Raw genomic sequence first — 19,796 nt, 5'->3', positions numbered from 1 at the left:
CTCTAAGACGGAAGTAAACGCATTGTAGTTTTTGTTGGCTTGCAGAAGTGAGAAACTGTCGGAAGTAAAATGATATATGAACTACAAAACCCACAAACCTCCATAAACTCCTCTCCAGGAGTCCATGCTTCAGGATTTGGTAGTGTGTGTTTGTACATGGCATGCGGCTCTAAGTGAATTAGTTTAAGTTTTTGTGCGATAATAAGTGAACGCCCTGTAAATCTGTGACTTTGCAGATAGGCGTCAGTGTATGAAAGATGTTTGTATTTATGGATTTAAACATCTTCAGCAGTCATGATACAGACTCAGGAGCATCATAGAGAGAGCTGCTCACCGTAAGGCGTGTCTCTGTCAGTATTTACGTGATTAATTATCCATGTGGTGTTCCTTAATTATTCACTCTTGATTATGAAGGTTTTACCTGTACCTGATAAGACGAATAAACGTTATTTTAAACGAATGTCTGCATTTGCTGTACTTTCATTGAAACGCTTCCCATTGTTTTTCAGTTGGCTACTCAACAGTCGCAGTAAACTATATTCTTGAACCACAGCAGAAGAAACATGTATGATATGAATGAGTTACACAAACCTATCAACTTTGAGAGAAACTTCACTTGCTGATGGTCTTATTTCATGTATTTCAGGGGATTCCTAAGCCACAGAGTGTATCAGACATATATGAGAAATTCCCAGTAGTTCAGGTAAATTACTTTGCTTGGCATCTTTCCAGAGCAAACATTCCCAAGTGGACTTCTCTATCCACAATTTTCTCAGCGAGTCCACTGTATAGCTCTTTTTCACGGACTGTGATGACGCGTTTCCGCCTTATTTATCAACGTAAATCTCGCAATTTTTTTATATTATATATATATATTTTTAAATATTGAGTGTAAGTTTAAAATATTATGCTTTGTGTTATATCACCCTGGAATTAGTTTAAAATAAAAATAAAAGTTCCAAAACCCCGAGTGTGAAAAAGGTCTCTCTCTCAAGGTGGGCGGAATTTCCGGTTGGCTAGGAAGTGCGATTGTTTGGCGTTTTGTGTGTAGCGGGTCACTGCTTGCTTGCGTGTCATGCGGTTAGATTAAATGTTGTAAAATATCTTAAAAAATTCCCAGACAATGTGTGCAGTTAATGGTTATCCTAATAATCAAGCGAAACTAAAGTTTTGTCTAAAACAGAAATGTTATGATCAGAAACCACTCGCAAAGCACAGCGCTCCAGTCCCAGATGCTGCTGCTTCCATCAGCTGCCTACAGAATGATTGACTTAGGAACATCTGTTTGAAAAAGCTTGGAATAATTTGTTTGTGTGCTCTTTTCACTTTATTGGCAAGAAGTCAACCACGGGGATTACTTATATTATCTACCGTTATGGCTCGGCTACATTTAAACTCAGTTTTTTACAATTCCTGACATTTAATCGTAGAAAACATTCCCTGTCTTAGGTCAGTTAGGATCACAACTTTACGAATGTGAAATGTCAGAATAACAGTAGAGAGAAGTATTTATTTCAGCTTTTATTTCTTTAATCGAATTCCCAGTGGGTCTGAAGTTTACATACACTTTGTTAGTATTTGGTAGCATTGCCTTTAAATTGTTTGTACTTGGGTCAAAATGTTTTGGGTAGGCTTCCACAAGCTTCTCACAATAAGTTGCTGGAATTTTGGCCCATTCCTCCAGACAGAACTGGTGTAACTGAGTCAGGTTTGTAGGCCTCCTTACTCACACTTTTTCAGGATTGAGGTCATGGCTTTGTGATGGCCACTCCAATACCTTGACTTTGTTGTCCTTAAGCCATTTAGCCACAACTTTGGAGGTGTGCTTGGGGTCATTGTCCATATGGAAGACCCATTTGTGACTGAGCTTTAACTTCCTGGCTGATGTCTTGAGATGTTGCTTCAATATATGCACATAATTTTCCTTCCTCATGATGCCATCTATTTTGTGAAGTGCACCAGTCCCTCCTGCAGCAAAGCACCCCCACAACATGATGCTGCCACCCCCATGCTTCACGGTTGGGATGGTGTTCTTCGGCTTGCAAGCCTCACCCCTTTTTCCACCAAACATAACGATGGTCATTATGGCCAAACAGTAACATTTTTGTTTCATCAGACCAGAGGACATTTCTCCAAAAAGTAAGATCTTTGTCCCCATGCACACATGCAAACTGTAGTCTGGCTTTTTTATGGCGGTTTTGGAGCATTGGCATCTTCCTTGCTGAGCAGCCTTTCAGGTTGTTGATATAGGACTCGTTTTACTGTGGATATAGATACTTGTCTACCTGTTTCCTCCAGCATCTTCACAAGGTCCTTTGCTGCTGTTCTGGGGTTGATTTGCACTTTTCATACCAAACTACGTTCATTTCTAGGAGACAGAGTGCGTACCTTCCTGAGCGATATGATGGCTGCGTGGTCCCATGGTGTTTATACTTGCGCACTATTGTTTGTACAGATGAACGTGGTACCTTCAGGCGTTTGGAAATTGCTCCCAAGGATGAACCAGACTTGTGGAGGTCCACAATTTCTTTTCTGAGGTCTTGGCTGATTTCTTTTGATTTTTCCATGATGTCAAGCAAAGAGGCACTGAGTTTGAAGGTAGGCCTTAAAATATATTCACAGGTACACCTCCAATTCAGTACACCTCCTATCAGAAGCTAATTGGCTAATTTTCTAAAGGCATGACATCATTTTCTGGAATTTTCCAAGCTGCTTAAAGGCACAGTTAACTTAGTGTATGTAAACTTCTGACCCACTGGAATTGTGATTATAGTCAATTAAAAGTGAAACAATCTGTCTGTAAACAATTGTTAGAGAAATTACTCATGTCACGCACTAAGTAGATGTCCTAAACGACTTGCCAAAACTATAGTTTGCTAATATTAAATCTGTGGAGTGGTTAAAAAATGAGTTTTAATTACTTCAACCTAAGTGTATGTAAACTTCTGACTTCAACTGTACATAAACAATTATTGTAATAACAGGTGTGTGTTCGTGTGCTGAAAATTAATTAGAAATTTTGAGAGTTTGTTCATTTCTATTTAGCATCTTTTTTTGTGAATGCCTCACATGAAATGGCATTACTGAGTATAAAAATGGACAGTGTTTTACCTGAACTGTCTGTGAGTAGTGAAAATGTGCATGTCTTAAGGGGAAATGGTGGTTTGGAAAACAGTGTGGACATTAATTCAGTATCAAATAAATGTATTTGTACAGTGCTTTTAATAATACATACTGTTTTATAGTTGCTTTACAGAGAACGTTGAACTTTTGTGTACAATTTTTATAATGTATGTCCAAATAAATATGTTTATTTGTATTCGTGTAGTTCTTTTGTATGGTACAGTTTATTGTGGATGCTAATACATCGTTATTTCCTACACAAGAACAATAAATTCAATCTATCAACAGGGTCCGTTGTTCAGTCAACACTGAAACATTTCATGTAGGTTATAGCATTTAGATACAGAGATTATGTTTGTAAACTAACAATTATCAAGCTAGATTGAGCTTACTACACATTCATCTCAGGCAGAGTAATTGTATTTTATCTGAAAAACGGCAGCATGACAGTCTCATCTCTGAGCCATGTAATACATGAGCAACCTGCTGTCTGGACCTCTCCTGTATCTGCAATAATCTTGGTACAACAAACTCTTCAGGTTCTGACTAGGCTCAATATATGCTTTAACATGTCCAACTTGACAGCTGTGAACGCGCTAATAGGCTACATAGCTTTTCAGGTTAGTCTGCTCAGGTTCTTCCATTGATGGATAAAGACTCGACAAAATAACTAAAATGCTTCTATTTGTGATATTTGGCCATCATCCTCAAACCCATAGTCATTAACAGATAGGTGAGGAAGAACAATATCGCATCGCTATAATTCTGTGATCATTTGTTCTCAAGTAACTGGATTTCTGAATTGGTTGCAGTTTATTTTCTGTACATTTTGATGACAACCAACTTGTTGTGATGTAAAAATTTGTCTTTGTGTGTGTGTGTGTGTGTGTGTGTGTGTTTGTTTTTCTCTGCTCGCATCTGATCTAGACAGCATGCATGACATTTGATGTTGATATTATCTGCATTGCAGTGGCTGAAAAACAGCCCTTCCATTTTAAAAGGCCTTCAGTTTATGGGGTGAGTTATTAGCATTTTACATCCATATCCAAGTTTGATGGCAGAACTAAAGCCTGTCATTTATTTTTTAGAGAACAGCTTGGTTGTAAAATAACTGAAGTTACATACAGGGTCTACATTTAAGTTGCTATGTGTCATTATTGATGTCATTATTCAGTGTTGGTCACTGCAGGCTATTGACAGGGGAGTGTTCTTTGAGATAACTTATGCAGCAGCCATCAGAGACTGCACCATGAGGAGATACACCATTGCCAGTGCTATCAGCCTCATGGAAGTCTGCAAAGAAAAAGTATGTCATCCCTTTTCACACACGAATAAACACCCATGAAATGTGTTAAGCCGATTCAACAATTACATTTTCTTCTTGCATTTAATAGAATATCATATTGTTCAGTGGAGCCGAGAGGGTAAAAAATATTTCTTTTTAGCAAATTTAATTTTGCATGCTATTGTATTGTTTTGGTTTTAAACTGAAGTTTTGTGGCCATTATGACATGTCATCTTCTCTTCCTCTTTTCTATAGCCTCTTGAGATAAGAGGCCCATATGACATTGCCAATTGGTATCCTTTTTAAAATGAAAAGAAATTGTCTTGTTGCATTGTACTTTCAAAGATGAAGTGTGTAATTTTTGGATGTTAAAATAATTTATCCTATCCCAGCTTATATTCCGGGTTCAATACAAGTTAAGCTCAATCGACAGCATCTATGGCATAATGTTAGGTATGTAAGTGTCTTTTTTTTTTTCTTTTTTTTTTGCACTTCCAAAAATTATATTTGTACAATTACAAATATAATTTGTGATTTGTAATCCTTCATTGTCTATAATAAAAAAAAAGAAGAAAAAGAAAAAATTGAGGTTACAGTGAGACACGTACAATGGAAGTGAATGGGGACAATTTTTGGAGGGATTAAAGACAGAAATGTGAAGCTTATAATTTTATAAAAACACTTACATTAATTCTTCTGTTAAAACTCATGTATTATTTGAGCCGTACAGTTGTTTAACCCTTAAATCCATGGTAATTTCATCAAACACTCATACATATTCAGGTCTTTAGAGATCCAGCACTTATTTATATCACAAATGGATCTACAATATGCCCAGATAGTGTCACATTTTCAAGACAATTAGAAAATAAAATAATAAGTATATTTTGATGTTTTATTTTTCAAATATCAAAGAGAAGATGGTACAAATCAGGACAAAGCTAGAACAGGATTAATTATTTTCACACTGAAATTTCATGAGATGTAACTGGCTGTCTAACTCATATTGAACTACACATAACACATAAGATACACAAGTAGTTTATCAGGCACTTATTGATTCTAAATAGTTGCACAACTTACGTACATAATTTTAGTATACACCCAAAGAACAATAGTCATATCAAACTGTTCATGTGTTAAACATGCTATAGTTTACTTCCATGTTGTTTCTTCATCAAATAGCAATGTCAAATGTAAATCAAGTCAAACACTGAAACAACAGCACCACCTTGATGTATAGCGCATGTATATTATGTATGTGTACACTCATATGGAATACTGATAAATCGCCATTGTTTCACAGAAAATCAATGTGATATAGTATTTATTTGTATGAATATAGTATTCAATTCCATTTTAATAAACAAATAAATATATATCCTGTAATAATAAACTTATAGATATTAAATAATCATACAAATATAATTTCTGGAAGTGCAAATAAAATAAAAAAAAAAAAACACTCTTGCATATCTTAGGTCTTTAATGACCCCATACACTTTAGGTACTCAAACCATACACAATAAGAGAGAGATTGAGGAATACTAAAGAAGTGTGGGCACAACTCCAAAAAAATGGATGAGGTACAAGGAGTGGAATGAGGTCCCGGATCACTAATGACCCAATGTATGCATTAAAGGTTCTGTAAGCGATTTTATTTATGGAAAGTTATGCAAAAAATGTTCCTACTCCCTGAAAGATATTAATGAAATAAGTGCCATGAGATATCTCATCGGTCTCTGTGACAGCTCTAGACTTTGTAAACAGCAAATAAAAATGTGTATGCGTGCCGTGGCCCCTGACGCTTTCTGCCTGTCAATCATTTTGCAGGTTCTCATAGTGTATTGTTTGTCTTGTGGCTATACTTTTGAAATAGTATTTTAATGTTAATGGCTTCGCCCCATTCACTTCCATTGGACGTGCCTCACTGGAACCCAGATTTATACTTTATTGAACGTGAAAATCATTATTTTTGCAATTCCATTTGGTAGTGGCACAGTATTTACTCACTTTATCTTTAAGGCACTGTCTGCACGTGTGTTGGTATGCTACTTAATTGAGATCACAGAGGGCTTGTGTTCAGCCTGTCTGAGGGAGATGCTAAAGCTGCAGTTTCTTCCAACTGCCGATCTGTCTTTCTGCATGGAGGTAAATAACTGGCTCCACTATTTTCCCAATTCTTTGGTACACCGGCATATGTAAATCTATGAGACATGGTGTTGTTTGCAGTCAGGCTGCTTGTTTTCAGCTGGGTATGCATTTACTGTGAGATGTGTAGTATTCATTTTCAGTCTTTCTTATGGATATAAGATGTGGATATAGGTTTAAAATGATGTCATGCTTTTGTGGTTCCTTTATAACAGAGACAAGAGCCACTGCATCTGGTGTTGTTCACACCTTGAAGAAACCACAAATTACCAAGGAGCAAGAAGAAGAATGTCCAGCACCTAAAAAGGCCAAAACAGAAATAGCATAGACAGTATTCTACAGTAGAAAGGGGTTTTAACTATACATGTATAACCATTGTGTTGTTTCATAGAAGGCTCTTTTCTTTTTCTTTCTTTTTTTTTTTTTTTTTTGCAGATCCAGTGTCTTTTGATTCATTCTCGAAGTCTTGCTATCCACTTTAAATTGAAAGAAAATACAGATGTGGTCAAAATGGCATTTATTTAGTTAACCTTTGAAAGGATAGCAAGCAAAATTGACAGATAAATTAAACAAAGTACAAAATTACCCATGCCTCACTAAGTACATTCTGACATAAAATTATCATAAAGACTATAAAAAGAAAAGCCATTAAATCGTCATCATGATCAAAAACCAAGCCAAACGTATTCTCGGCAGTGGAGCTATTTTGAGCATTTTCATGTGAAAAGACAAAGCACAATATTCAGTTAAGTTTTTCATTCCTTTCTGCCTTATCCATGATTTAATAAAAAGCTGTACTATGCTTCATTTGTCTGAAACTCAAACTTTCATATAACTTTTCCTTTTATAAAGGTGTAGTCATGCGGAGCGCCATAATACACCTTCCTAACAAATCAGATTCAAATATGTAGGCAATCTAAAAATTCTGCTCTTTATGTGTATTATGCTCAAAACTGTTCTTAAAAATAGGTGTGGTTGTCAAGTGTGTCTTGTACTGCTTCTATTTGTTACCATCCTAAAGGTTGTCAAAGAGGGTTTTGGCTCCATTCTGCCACTCACAAACACTGTCCATCGGGGACTTTCCCTCCTTGAGAAGATAAAGCAACAGTGAGTGTGATAAAAAAAAATATATATATACACTACCGGTCAAAAGTTTTGAAACACTTACTCATTCTTTATTATAATTTTTTTCTTCACATTTTAGAATAATAGTGAAGTCATCAAAACTATGGAATAACATAAATGGAACTATGGGAATTATGTTGTGACTAAACAAAATCCAAAATAAATCAAAACTGTGTTATATTTTAGCATCTTCAAGTAGTCACCCTTTGCCTAGAATTTGCAGACATGTACTCTTGACATTTTCTCAACCAACTTCTTGAGGTATCACCCTGGGATACTTTATTTAAAAAGTATTGAAGGAGTTCCCATCTATGTTGGGCACTTATTGGCTGCTTTTCTTTATTATTTGGTCCAAGTCATCAATTTCAAAAACTTTAAAAAAAAATACATTTTAGATTTATAATGAAATAAATTAATATGGTGGCACAATTATATTTTTGTCTACAAAACTAATTTCAAACATTTAAGCATACGCCTTCAGATCAAAAGATTAAGATCATGAGAAACATTTCAGTCAAGTGTTTCAAAACTTTTGACCGGTAGTGTATATACAGTATATATTGAAAAAAAAATACTATCCTGATCCTTTGCTGAAATGTTGTGGAATATCTTAACTGCTATTACAAATGACTTTGGAGAGTTGTTGCCTAATTACATTAAAATTATATAGCAAAAGGAATATCTGTATATGCACCAGAAGATGGCACTGTGCACACCTTAACTGGGGTTGACCAGGACACTTTGATAAAGCCCGTGTTAAAGTTACATCTGTATTAATGTATACATAATACTGTGCATCTGCAACTTGATAAAGTATGAGAGCATTACAGTTCAGAGTACTTACGTAATTCTTGAGTTTTAAGTCGGCTCCATGCAGAAGCAGCAGCTGGATGAATTTGAAGCGATTCAGCCTGACCGCATCATGCAGTGGTGTGTCATTCTCCTGATACAAAATAACATTTAGAGTAACCATTGAAGTGTTCATTAATACAAGTTTACCCAAAATTCTGTGTGAGATAGGATTCAAAAACCATATGACTTATTTGCTTCTATATGGCACAGAAAAGGAGTTATTTATAGCAGAATGTCTTAAGCTTCTCTTTTCCATACAATGAAAGTGAATGGTGACCACAGCTGTCAAGCAAAACTTCCATTTAATAATGACATTTTAGTTAACACAAAGCTTGGAATTTAGTCCACAATTTGAATGGACAACTTTTATGATGTTTTTATAGTGCCTTTGTGTCCATTTTGAAGATTGACAGCCCTTGGCCCCCATCCACTTTCATTGTATGGAAGAGAGCAGCTCGGACATTCTGCTAAACTTCTCCTTTGGTGTTCAACAGTAGAAAGTTATACAGGTTTGGAACAATATCAGGGTGAGTAAACAATGATAATTTGTATTTTTGGGTGAGCATTCCTTACATATGATAATGTGACACTGACTTTGAATCATTAAATAAACAGTTTAAACAGTGTTGGAATGGATGGTTCATTTCTTACCATGTCTTTTGCATTGATGTCTGCGCCACAGTGTATGAGATATTCAGCACATTCGTAGTGTCCTGTCCTCACTGCCACATGTAGGGGAGTGCTGCGAAGCTGAGGTTATCATGTGACCGGAAGAGATGTCACAGAATTAAAATGGTCTTCTAGATGTTATAAAGGCTTGCTGTCAAATAAGTAAAATAATTGCTTTTACCTTGTCTCTGGAATCCCGTTTTGCCCCATGGTTAAGTAGTACTTTTAGCACAGGCAAGCTTCCACCACGACAAGCCCAGTGAACTTCAGTTGCTTGAAGCTAGGAGTTAAACACAACCATGAGAATAATGTGGCCCATTCATAATGACTATAATATGTGACTATTCAAAGCTCCAATCATTCAAAATTAGAATCTACAGAATAGATGTATGAAGGCTGTGTGTCCACATGGCATGCACTCATTTCGGTGTTCATATACGATAAAATTAAAAAAAAAAAAAAATGCAGATATATATAGTGGCCCCAAAATTGTTTGGACACTTAAAGGGATAGTTCACGCAAAAATGAAAAATGTTTCATCATTTACTCACCATTATGTCATCCCAGATGTGTATGACTTTCTTTCTTCAGCAGAACATAAATTAAGATTTTTAGAAGAATGTCTCGGTTCTGTATGGGCCATACAATACAATTTAGTGTTGGCTATAACTTTGAAGATCCAAAAAAGCACATTAAGGCAGCATGAAAGTAATCCATATGACTCAAGTGGTTAAATCCATATCTTCAGAAGCAATATGATAAGTGTGGGTGGAAAAACAGATCAATATTTAAGTCCTTTTTTTGCTATAAATCTCCACTTTCACTTTCACATTCTTCTTCTTTTGTTTTTGGCTATTCACATTCTTTATGCATATTGCCACCTACTGGGCAGGGAAGAGAATTTAAAATAATTAAATATCTATCTTTTTCTTACCCACACCTATCATATCGCTTCAGAAGATATGCAATGAACCACTGGAGTCTTATGGATTACTTTTATGCTGTCTTTATCTGCTTTTTGGACCTTCAAAGTTCTGGCTTAATTGCATTGTATGGACCTAAAGAGCTGAGATATTCTTCTAAAAAATCTTTGTGTTCAGCAGAAGAAAGAAAGTCATACACATCTGGGATGGCATGAGGGTGAGTAAATGGGAATTTACATTTTTGGGTGAACTATCCCTTTAAGTATATAATAACATATATAATAATCCCTTTATTAGTATGAATTCCATTGCATACAAGGAAATACCAAACAAAGTGACATCTCCAAACAAATTATGCTACATGCTTCTTTCAGAACTATCTTGTATGAAGTCAGTTCCCCTCAAGTTCACACTTGCGTTCTAGCAGAGTAACCAATGATGTACTTTATCACATTAACTATGGACATGTTCCACTATGTCTGACAACCAGAAAGATCCAAATACTCTGAACAGTATATTTATTGCTTTATCTTTTCAAATCTAATAAGGTTTTTTTTTATTTATTTATTTTTTTTATATATTAAATGTTTTGCTTAAAATTGTGTTTGTGCTATATTTATTTCAGATAAATGGCACTTGGTTTAATATTTTGGGAACACTTTACAATAAGGTTCCATTCGTTAACATTAATGCATTAAAAAATATATATTTTTTGCAGTTTTTATTAATCTAAGTTAATGTTAGTTAATAAAAATACAGTTGTTCATTGCTAAGTTCATGTTAGTTCATAGTGCATTAATGTTAACATATACACCTTTTGATTTAAAAAAATGTATTACTATATGTTGTAATTAACATTAACCAAGATTAATAAATTCTGTAAAAGTATTGTTCATTGTTAGTTCATGTAAACTAATGTTGTTAATGAATGTTAAATTGTTAAATACGTTTTTGGCCCACTTGAAATTGAAATAATAATGTAGACATTATCCAATACCTTGTCCTTATTTTCTATTGAAGCGCCAGCCTCCAACAGCGTTTTCACAATCTCTACATTGCCTTGTGAGCAAGCTCTGTGTAGAGCTGTACGGTTAAACTAGAAAGAATAAAGAATTTTTGCCTTTTAGTCCTTCAGATTCAAGTGAAAAGTTTTGACGTGTTCAGTGTGTTGGATAAGCACTCACATTATCACATGCATTTGGGTCTGCACCCCTGGCGAGGTAACTCTTGATCATTGGCAATTTGTTATCCAGTGCTGCCTTCAGGAAGTCATCCTCATCGACAAAATCATTCTGTGATAAAATAACATACAGTATGATTACTTGAGGGTTTGCACTCTCTTAGTAATAATGATTGTTTTTGAAACCCAATACAGTGTGGATGCTTGCAGAAACATGACAGTTGTTTACCACTATCTCTTGTTCTGTCTGTGTTTTGTAGTCTGGTGTCATTTCTGTTTTTGCCTTTGGACTCTCCTGTAGAATCTCTTGAACATCATCAGTGCTGTTTTCAGTCTAATGGCAAAACCATTGCAATAAACAAAAGAAAATACACTGTGGCTGAGGAATGCCAATGCAGTATACAGTATGTTTGACCAATCTATATCTTACATTAAATCCAGTGAGAATAACATCATCATCATGATCTTGTTTCCTGTAGTCCAAAGAGCTCTTGCATTCTTCAGCTGGATATGTCTGTGTGAGAGTGTCGTCCTGCTTTTTGTTTTCATTTGTAATGCCTGTATCCTAATAGAATAAAACAATATAATTAAAAGCAGAAACAAATATGATTATTGACTTGTCTGTCCAATATCGAAGTGGCATATACAATACATTTTAAATGTATTTAAATGTAAATGCATTTTAAATGTATTGTTTTATCATTTAAATCAAACAAACGTTTTTGTGAAATGTTTTTTCTTAAAAATGTTTGTGTTATATTTCAAAAACATTTCACAAAAACGTTTGTTAGATTTAAATGATAAAACAATACATTTAAAATCACCACTCAAGGATAAAGTGCATATTTTTGAATTGACAGAAAAAAATTCTCTTCGAATGTAAGAAATCTGAGCAAAAATAAAAAGATAACACAAGTGATAAGGACCTTAAAGTCTAAATCTAAGACGTAACCAAGCTGAAATCTTCACAAAAAGGCAAAATATTCAATCTGCATCAGTGTTGGGTAAGTTACTCTAAAAAAGTAATTAATTACTAACTACTAATTACGTCTTTTAGAGCATAATTAGATTACTGTACTAATTACGCTGTCTGAAAAGTAATTGCATTACTTATTACTAATTACTTTCTAAAACCCCTATCAACCTCGACTAGATAAACAATACAAGTATAGACATGAAACTGTTCTTTTAATTCTTTCAAATAAATCATATAAAATCAAATAAAATATTCTTGAATTAGAAAACATACATTTTAATATTAGACATTACATTTTGATTTTAAATTCACTATTGTTTCATATAGAATTGTTCTGTAGTCTGTACCGTATTTAATGCAATTACCTCAGAAGTGATTGTAATTAAATTACTGAAAAATGAAGAGTAATCCCTTTACTTAGTGCATTACACCCAACACTGATCTGCATGTTGAAAGTCAAAAGTATAACTGCCTTTTGAAATAGACATTTGAAGTGCCTACCAGCTCATCACCCTGTAGGATTCCCATGACTTTACTAAAATCTGTATGATAGTCCAGCTGTCCTTAGAAATTTTCTTTAGGTTAATTCTGAAGCATCTTAGCCAAGCATCACTTATATATGTTGTGGCGACAGTTGAAAAATTAGATCATGCTCCCACCCTGATGTTCAGGCTGCCCCTCCCACATCTGAGCAAGGATTGGAGTCATGCTCCATGTGTCATTCTGCATAGTCCAAAGTCAGGTGCATTTTGGAGGGGGCTGATAGTTAAAAAAAAAAAAAAAAGAACCATTTTCAGAGGTGATATACCTCAGGTATTGGGAGGAATGGAGCTGAAACCTGAGTGGAACATGAAAGGACCTTCTTGTACTCACAGTACATGCAGCAGCTGACTCCAGGGGCCAAAGATACAGAACACCACATGTATATGAGGACATACATAACATCATAATTAGCTTTGACTGTCTCATATATTAAGGGTGATGTCTTCGTTTATTTCTTCTTGGATTTCATCTCTTGCATTACTTCTATTACAAGTGCAGGTAAAATTGTTACACCCTGTGACTATTTCCACTGAGGCGGCCATAAATCACTCAAAGTAATGAGTCATATGGGTGGTCGTCTTGCATGACAGCTGTCATTTTACCAGCATGTCCACATGATCAAGTCCTGTAAAACTGCAAAATGATGCAGAAAGAATTTATCCATAAAAAATTATATTGGCCAATATATACATTGTACCATGTCTAAGTGAGTGTCATTTTCAAAGCTCTGTGGGAGGCCACATGAGGCATCTTTTTAATACGCGTTTTCCACTGGCATTAGACACAGGAATGCCACAGGGCCATTTCTAGTGGCCGTTTAGGGCCCCCGAGCCACCAGGGGCCCCTGCAAAGCAAGGTTGTTTTTTATTTATTTATTTATTTATTTATTTTCTAAATATACTAAAAGCTGTAAGGCTCCAAGTAGGATTTCGCTTAGGGCCCCCATATCAGAAACGGCCCTGAGAAGCCATAATACCTAATATTTGTTTGTTGTCTCAGCACTAACAAGGACAAAATATTACAGTGGAGACATCTGTAATGCAACATAAGGGTTCAAGTGTGCTGCTTCTGCAATACACATATTGTGTCTAAAAGCAAAAGTGTTTTTAAAGTGATATTCAGTAGGCTGTCTCTGCAGGGTTCCACTCGGTCAGTGCACAACACAGGCATTGCATTGTAGCTACTATAGCACTCTTTTTATTCAGCACTCTAAAGATTACTCATTTTTTGTTTTTGTTTTTACCTTGGAGCAAACTAGTCTAAAAACATTTTGTCAGCCAAGACAAACTGTGTATCATAGACCTTATTTACAGTAGCACTGTATTTTTGACAGGAATAAAAATTAGGCTGAAAGGGATAGACTTTTTCACTTGGAGTAGTTTTTCTACTGAAAATTTTAGGAAAGATGTATTTTCAATGTTTCAGCAGCTGAACGATTGCATAACACCACTTAAAACAACTGTTCAACCTATCAGGCTGGAAATCTATCCCTCACATCCTTGTTTTCATTCCTGAAAAACATTTTTTTTTTTAATATGATGCTACTGTGAATACGGTCTATTCAGCAATGCTGTGTATAGTTAATATAGTCATATTATTGAACATTGTCTCATTATCTTGCTTCTGTTTAAATAACTGTATTAAGGTTGGGCATGAAATGAAAGGGCTCGGCTCAACAGTAACGATGGCCTGCTGGTCTGTTGGGCCAGTGCAGTGTTGTTACTATTTTACATTCATTAATCATGTATATGCTTTTTTGTTTTTTGTTTTTGCAATGCAAACTTATTTAGCTTTGTGTAATTTGTTGTGAAATCTGCTGATTTAAATACTTCACTAAATACTGTAAGTGTCGAAATTGCGAGAATTATTTGTGATAGTCTTGAAGGCACCAGTTAGAATAGGTTGAAAATCATGAACAAACCATACGCCATAGATTTCCAGTAAAAGTGTGTTTACAGCTCTCATTATAGTGGTTTCATTTCCAGCTATTATTGCTTTAAAACCAAATAAATAATTGTACATTTGTAAAAAAAATAAAATAATGATAAATAAATATTGATGGGCCAGTTTTTGGGCCAAAATATTGGCAAGGCAAGGACAAATTTGAACAACTGGCCTGACTAGGCAAGCAGGAAAAAAATTATTATTCTTGAGCCCTGAATGATATTATTAATAGGGTACAAAAGGGTTAAAGGTCCTTTTGATTTTGTTTTATCCATAAGCCTTAATAACAACAAACACCACAAAACACTTTCCTAAACACCTGTTTTTCCCTAGGCACTGCATAATTGATTGTTTTAGGTTGATCTAACATAATTATTTTTAAATTGTTGAACATGTATGTAGCTAACAATAAAAATAGCATTACAGCTTTTTGTTGAATAATATAGAAGTTGTTATAAAATACTTGAGATATTATGAAATGCTAAAAATGATTAAAATAAACTAGAAATGGTACATCCTTTACTGAACAGTTTATTTTGAGGATTTTTTATTTATTCAATTTTTACTCAAAATAAATCTTGCTATTTCAAAAGTAGCTATTTGTAGAAATTGTGACAAATTTTGCTCTATCACTATTGCCTATATCACATCACTACTGTGTATTTACATGATACAGTACATATACGCCACTTTAAGATTTAAATGATTTTCAATCAAAACAAACGTTACCACTTCAAAAATCCTCTTGATAGTCACACTCTAGGACCAGAAAGAACGAAATCCTTAAGGGGGGCCTTTAGTCAATGTAAAATTCCACCGTAATATGAATATAATGAGTGTAATTAGCATTACTAAAATATGTTTAAAATGAGTTCAATTTGAATTAGGTAACACTTTACAATAAGGTTCCATTTGTTAACATTATTTAACAATAATAAGAGTTAACGTTCACTAACAATGAACAATATGTTTACAGCATTTATTAATCTTAATGTTAATTCAACATATAGTAATACATGTTTAAAATCAAAAGTTGTTTGTTAACATTAGTGCACTATGAACTAACATGAGCTAACAATGAACAATTGTATATTTGTTAACTAACATTAACAAAGATTAATAAATGCTGTAAACAACATATTGTTAATTGTTTGTTCATAATAATTAATGCATTAACTAATGTTAACAAATGGAACATTGTTGTAAAGTGTTACCTTGAATTGAACTGAACTAAAATTCATGAGAAAAGTGTTTAGCATGCAATTTTCCTAAACAGATTTTCTTATAGATATAAAAGAGTACCTGAAATAAAAATATAATATAATATCTATTAAGCATTTACAATTATTATTTAACTTTTGCAGAAATGCTACATGCTTACACTGTCCGATTACAGAGCTCCTTTTTTATTATTTATTTATTTATGTCAAACGCTGACTGAAATGATGTGCTTGTCCCATCAAAATACTTTGACATGTCTCATCCCATAAACGCGAGGTATAGGCTCTCAGCTATAAGATTCAGGAGCCAGATAACAAATTCTCATATTGTAAAGTTCAAAAGCTTTGATGGCACCATAAAGATCAGTTCTTAATATCATGCTTTTAATCGGAATGCTTTAAAATGTTGTATCATTAAGAAGGGTCTGAAAAAGAAAGCGTTTTTACAACTTTTTTCACCCTCAGCTTAGTTCAAGCATTATTTACGATTGTATGTTAAACAATTTAATCTTATTGCATGTATCTCGCAGAACAAGTCAAATAAAGTAAATCATTCCAATCCGATAAAATAAAGACTTTTTCATCTACACTACAGTACATCATAATCTAAAGTTCATGTATTTTGGGCACAGGTCTGTAGGATATCTGATAGATGTGGTGAAGCTTGTGTTTTTATCTGTCTTCATTCTCAGAGTGTTCTGAAAATGGTTGTAAAACATGAGCTGTAACTTAACACACTGCCTGAATACCTATCCACCATTTCTGGACCAGATCCTCATAAAAGCCTACCTGCTCTTTCATGACCTAATGTCTGACATCCTATTTTGCCATGGGCAATGCTGTAAACAGTTTTTTCAGTAAAAAGACCACTTTTTATTATATATGTGGCTTTACAAGAGAATTTTAATCACTTTACCTTGAACTGTGAACCACCCCTGCAAGATCAAACCCATGTCCATTTTTTTTTTTTTTTGGTCACCTTTTTTTCTATGACCCTCTGATATTTTTGTGTTGTTTTCCAGTAAAATACAGGTGCATCTCAATAAATTAGAATGTCGTGGAAAAGTTCATTTATTTCAGTAATTCAACTCAAATTGTGAAACTCGTGTATTAAATAAATTCAATGCACACAGACTGAAGTAGTTTAAGTCTTTGGTTCTTTTAATTGTGATGATTTTGGCTCACATTTAACAAAAACCCACCAATTCACTATCTCCAATTAGAATATGGTGACATGCCAATCAGCTAATCAACTCAAAACACCTGCAAAGGTTTCCTGAGCCTTCAAAATGGTCTCTCAGTTTGGTTCACTAGGCTACACAATCATGGGGAAGACTGCTGATCTGACAGTTGTCCAGAAGACAATAATTGACACCCTTCACAAGGAGGGTAAGCCACAAACATTCATTGCCAAAGAAGCTGGCTGTTCACAGAGTGCTGTATCCAAGCATGTTAACAGAAAGTTGAGTGGAAGGAAAAAGTGTGGAAGAATAAGATGCACAACCAACCGAGAGAACCGCAGCCTTATGAGGATTGTCAAGCAAAATCGATTCAAGAATTTGGGTGAACTTCACAAGGAATGGACTGAGGCTGGGGTCAAGGCATCAAGAGCCACCACACACAGACATGTCAAGGAATTTGGCTACAGTTGTTGTATTCCTCTTGTTAAGCCACTCCTGAACCACAGACAACGTCAGAGGCGTCTTACCTGGGCTAAGGAGAAGAAGAACTGGACTGTTGCCCAGTGGTCCAAAGTCCTCTTTTCAGATGAGAGCAAGTTTTGTATTTCATTTGGAAACCAAGGTCCTAGAGTCTGGAGGAAGGGTGGAGAAGCTCATAGCCCAAGTTGCTTGAAGTTCAGTGTTAAGTTTCCACAGTCTGTGATGATTTGGGGTGCAATGTCATCTGCTGGTGTTGGTCCATTGTGTTTTTTGAAAACCAAAGTCACTGCATCCGTTTACCAAGAAATTTTGGAGCACTTCATGCTTCCTTCTGCTGACCAGCTTTTTAAAGATGCTGATTTCATTTTCCAGCAGGATTTGGCACCTGCCCACACTGCCAAAAGCACCAAAAGTTGGTTAAATGACCATGGTGTTGGTGTGCTTGACTGGCCAGCAAACTCACCAGACCTGAACCCCACAGAGAATCATTGGGGTATTGTCAAGAGGAAAATGAGAAACAAGAGACCAAAAAATGCAGATGAGCTGAAGGCCACTGTCAAAGAAACCTGGGCTTCCATACCACCTCAGCAGTGCCACAAACTGATCACCTCCATGCCACGCCGAATTGAGGCAGTAATTAAAGCAAAAGGAGCCCCTACCAAGTATTGAGTACATATACAGTAAATGAACATACTTTCCAGAAGGCCAACAATTCACTAAAAATGTTTTTTTTATTGGTCTTATGATGTATTCTAATTTTTTGAGATAGTGAATTGGTGGGTTTTTGTTAAATGTGAGCCAAAATCATCACAATTAAAAGAACCAAAGACTTAAACTACCTCAGTCTGTGTGTATTGAATTTATTTAATACACGAGTTTCACAATTTGAGTTGAATTACTGAAATAAATGAACTTTTCCATGACATTCTAATTTATTGAGATGCACCTGTATATGTCTCATCCCTTTGGAAAATTGTTAAATCTATAATTTTTGTTAGAATATTGTAAGATGAATGCTTAAAGCAAGATGAAATGCAAATGGGGTGAGACAATAAACATAACAAGAAAATGCCATTTCTTTTATTTTAAAATTAATATAGGCCTATAAAATAAACTTAACTCGTATCCTCAAAAACATGATTTTTGCTGATTGTTCGGTTTTCTTAATTAAAATGAACTAAAGCAACACAATTCTAGAACATTTTGTCACAATGTGATTTCATTTCGTTCTATCCATTTAAATTTGTAAAATGGAAGTTTACTGAATCCATTTGAGTTGGGACTACATGAATACTTTTGTGGTGTTAATGTAGCATTGATGAAACCGGGCAAGTAATTTCCATTTTTCCAGCATGCTTTGCAAGAGTAATTGTTGAAATTAAGTGTTATTTTGTGTATTTTGGTGCAAGATGAATGTAAAGGGGATACTTGTAAGTGTTTAATGTTTTATGTTAAGATTTAGAAGAGTTTCTGTTATGTTGGAGTTTTGGGGGTTACCATTATGGTGAAGAGAGGAGCTTAAGCTAAAGATAAGTATGGGTAGATGTTGGACCTGAAATTGATTGCTCGCATCATTGAGTAAATTCTGTGCTAACCACATTATAATTACTAAACTGCAGTCTGTCATGCTAACATTTAAATTCACTAGTTAGTACATAAAGAAACAAAAGGGTTTATTTGAGTTGCATTGACATGTCTAATTTTGTTGGGTTTGCCCAATTCAACTAGGTTATTTCTACACAAAGTGTTTGTGTTGAGATTACATAGTAATTTTAAGTTAAGAAAATTCATTTCAAACACGTGGATTCACTGTCCATGATTAAATCAAATTCAGCCAAAGTGCTATTTTTTGCAGAGGTGTATAGTAACGAAGTACAAATACTTCGTTACTATACTTAAGTACAGGTTTTAAATTGTTTTACTTTATTGAGTATAAATATTTCTTTGGATTTTTACTTTCACTTCACTACATTTTGAAGATAAATTTGATACTTTTACTCCGATTAATTTCTCAAGACCCTTTCGTTACTTTTGCGACTGAACACAGCAAAAAAAATAACAGCTGTACGTGTAAAAATGCATGCAGATCGTCGATAGTGATGTGTGATTCGTTAAAAAAATGGAAAGAGTCGAATCTTTTAAGT

The 19,796-nt window shown here is 34.7% G+C and overlaps 1 protein-coding gene and 1 pseudogene across 3 annotated transcripts; one reads left to right on the top strand and one right to left on the bottom strand.

The window, feature by feature from the left end:
• The first annotated feature begins 123 nt into the window (after window positions 1–123).
• On the top strand, window positions 124–6,912 carry LOC127423331 (ribonuclease P protein subunit p30-like; annotated as a pseudogene).
• A 595-nt stretch (window positions 6,913–7,507) lies between these two features.
• Window positions 7,508–12,842, bottom strand: ankrd1b (ankyrin repeat domain 1b (cardiac muscle)). 3 transcript variants are annotated; one of them, XM_051667533.1, is made up of 9 exons: window positions 12,786–12,841; window positions 11,739–11,873; window positions 11,538–11,642; window positions 11,313–11,420; window positions 11,126–11,224; window positions 9,387–9,485; window positions 9,188–9,286; window positions 8,529–8,627; window positions 7,508–7,646 (listed from the first exon to the last, which is right to left on the bottom strand). In XM_051667533.1, the coding sequence occupies exons 1-9, from the start codon at window positions 12,810–12,812 to the stop codon at window positions 7,575–7,577; spliced, it is 843 nt and encodes a 280-aa protein (XP_051523493.1). In that variant the 5' UTR covers window positions 12,813–12,841; the 3' UTR covers window positions 7,508–7,574. The 3 variants fall into 3 exon arrangements, with proteins under 3 accessions (XP_051523493.1, XP_051523494.1, XP_051523492.1); XM_051667534.1 differs by lacking the exon at window positions 7,508–7,646 and having other exon boundaries at window positions 8,284–8,627; window positions 11,739–11,866; window positions 12,786–12,842; XM_051667532.1 differs by lacking the exon at window positions 7,508–7,646 and having other exon boundaries at window positions 8,284–8,627.
• Between the last annotated feature and the right edge of the window lie 6,954 nt (window positions 12,843–19,796).

This window comes from Myxocyprinus asiaticus, chromosome 32, assembly GCF_019703515.2.
Source record: "Myxocyprinus asiaticus isolate MX2 ecotype Aquarium Trade chromosome 32, UBuf_Myxa_2, whole genome shotgun sequence".
Classification (NCBI taxonomy): Eukaryota; Metazoa; Chordata; class Actinopteri; order Cypriniformes; family Catostomidae; genus Myxocyprinus; species Myxocyprinus asiaticus.
The sequence above is the reverse complement of the archived record's forward strand: the minus strand, read 5'-3'. Positions and strand labels throughout refer to the sequence as shown.

Excerpts from the sequence above, each read along its gene's own strand:
- ankrd1b (XM_051667532.1), bottom strand. The coding sequence starts at position 12,812 with ATGGGAATCCTACAGGGTGATGAGCTG. Across the intron at positions 11,643-11,738 it reads TTATTCTCACTGGATTTAAT|ACTGAAAACAGCACTGATGA; the intron begins GTAAGATATAGA and ends TTTTGCCATTAG. Across the intron at positions 8,628-9,187 it reads ACATCAATGCAAAAGACATG|GAGAATGACACACCACTGCA; the intron begins GTAAGAAATGAA and ends ATTTTGTATCAG.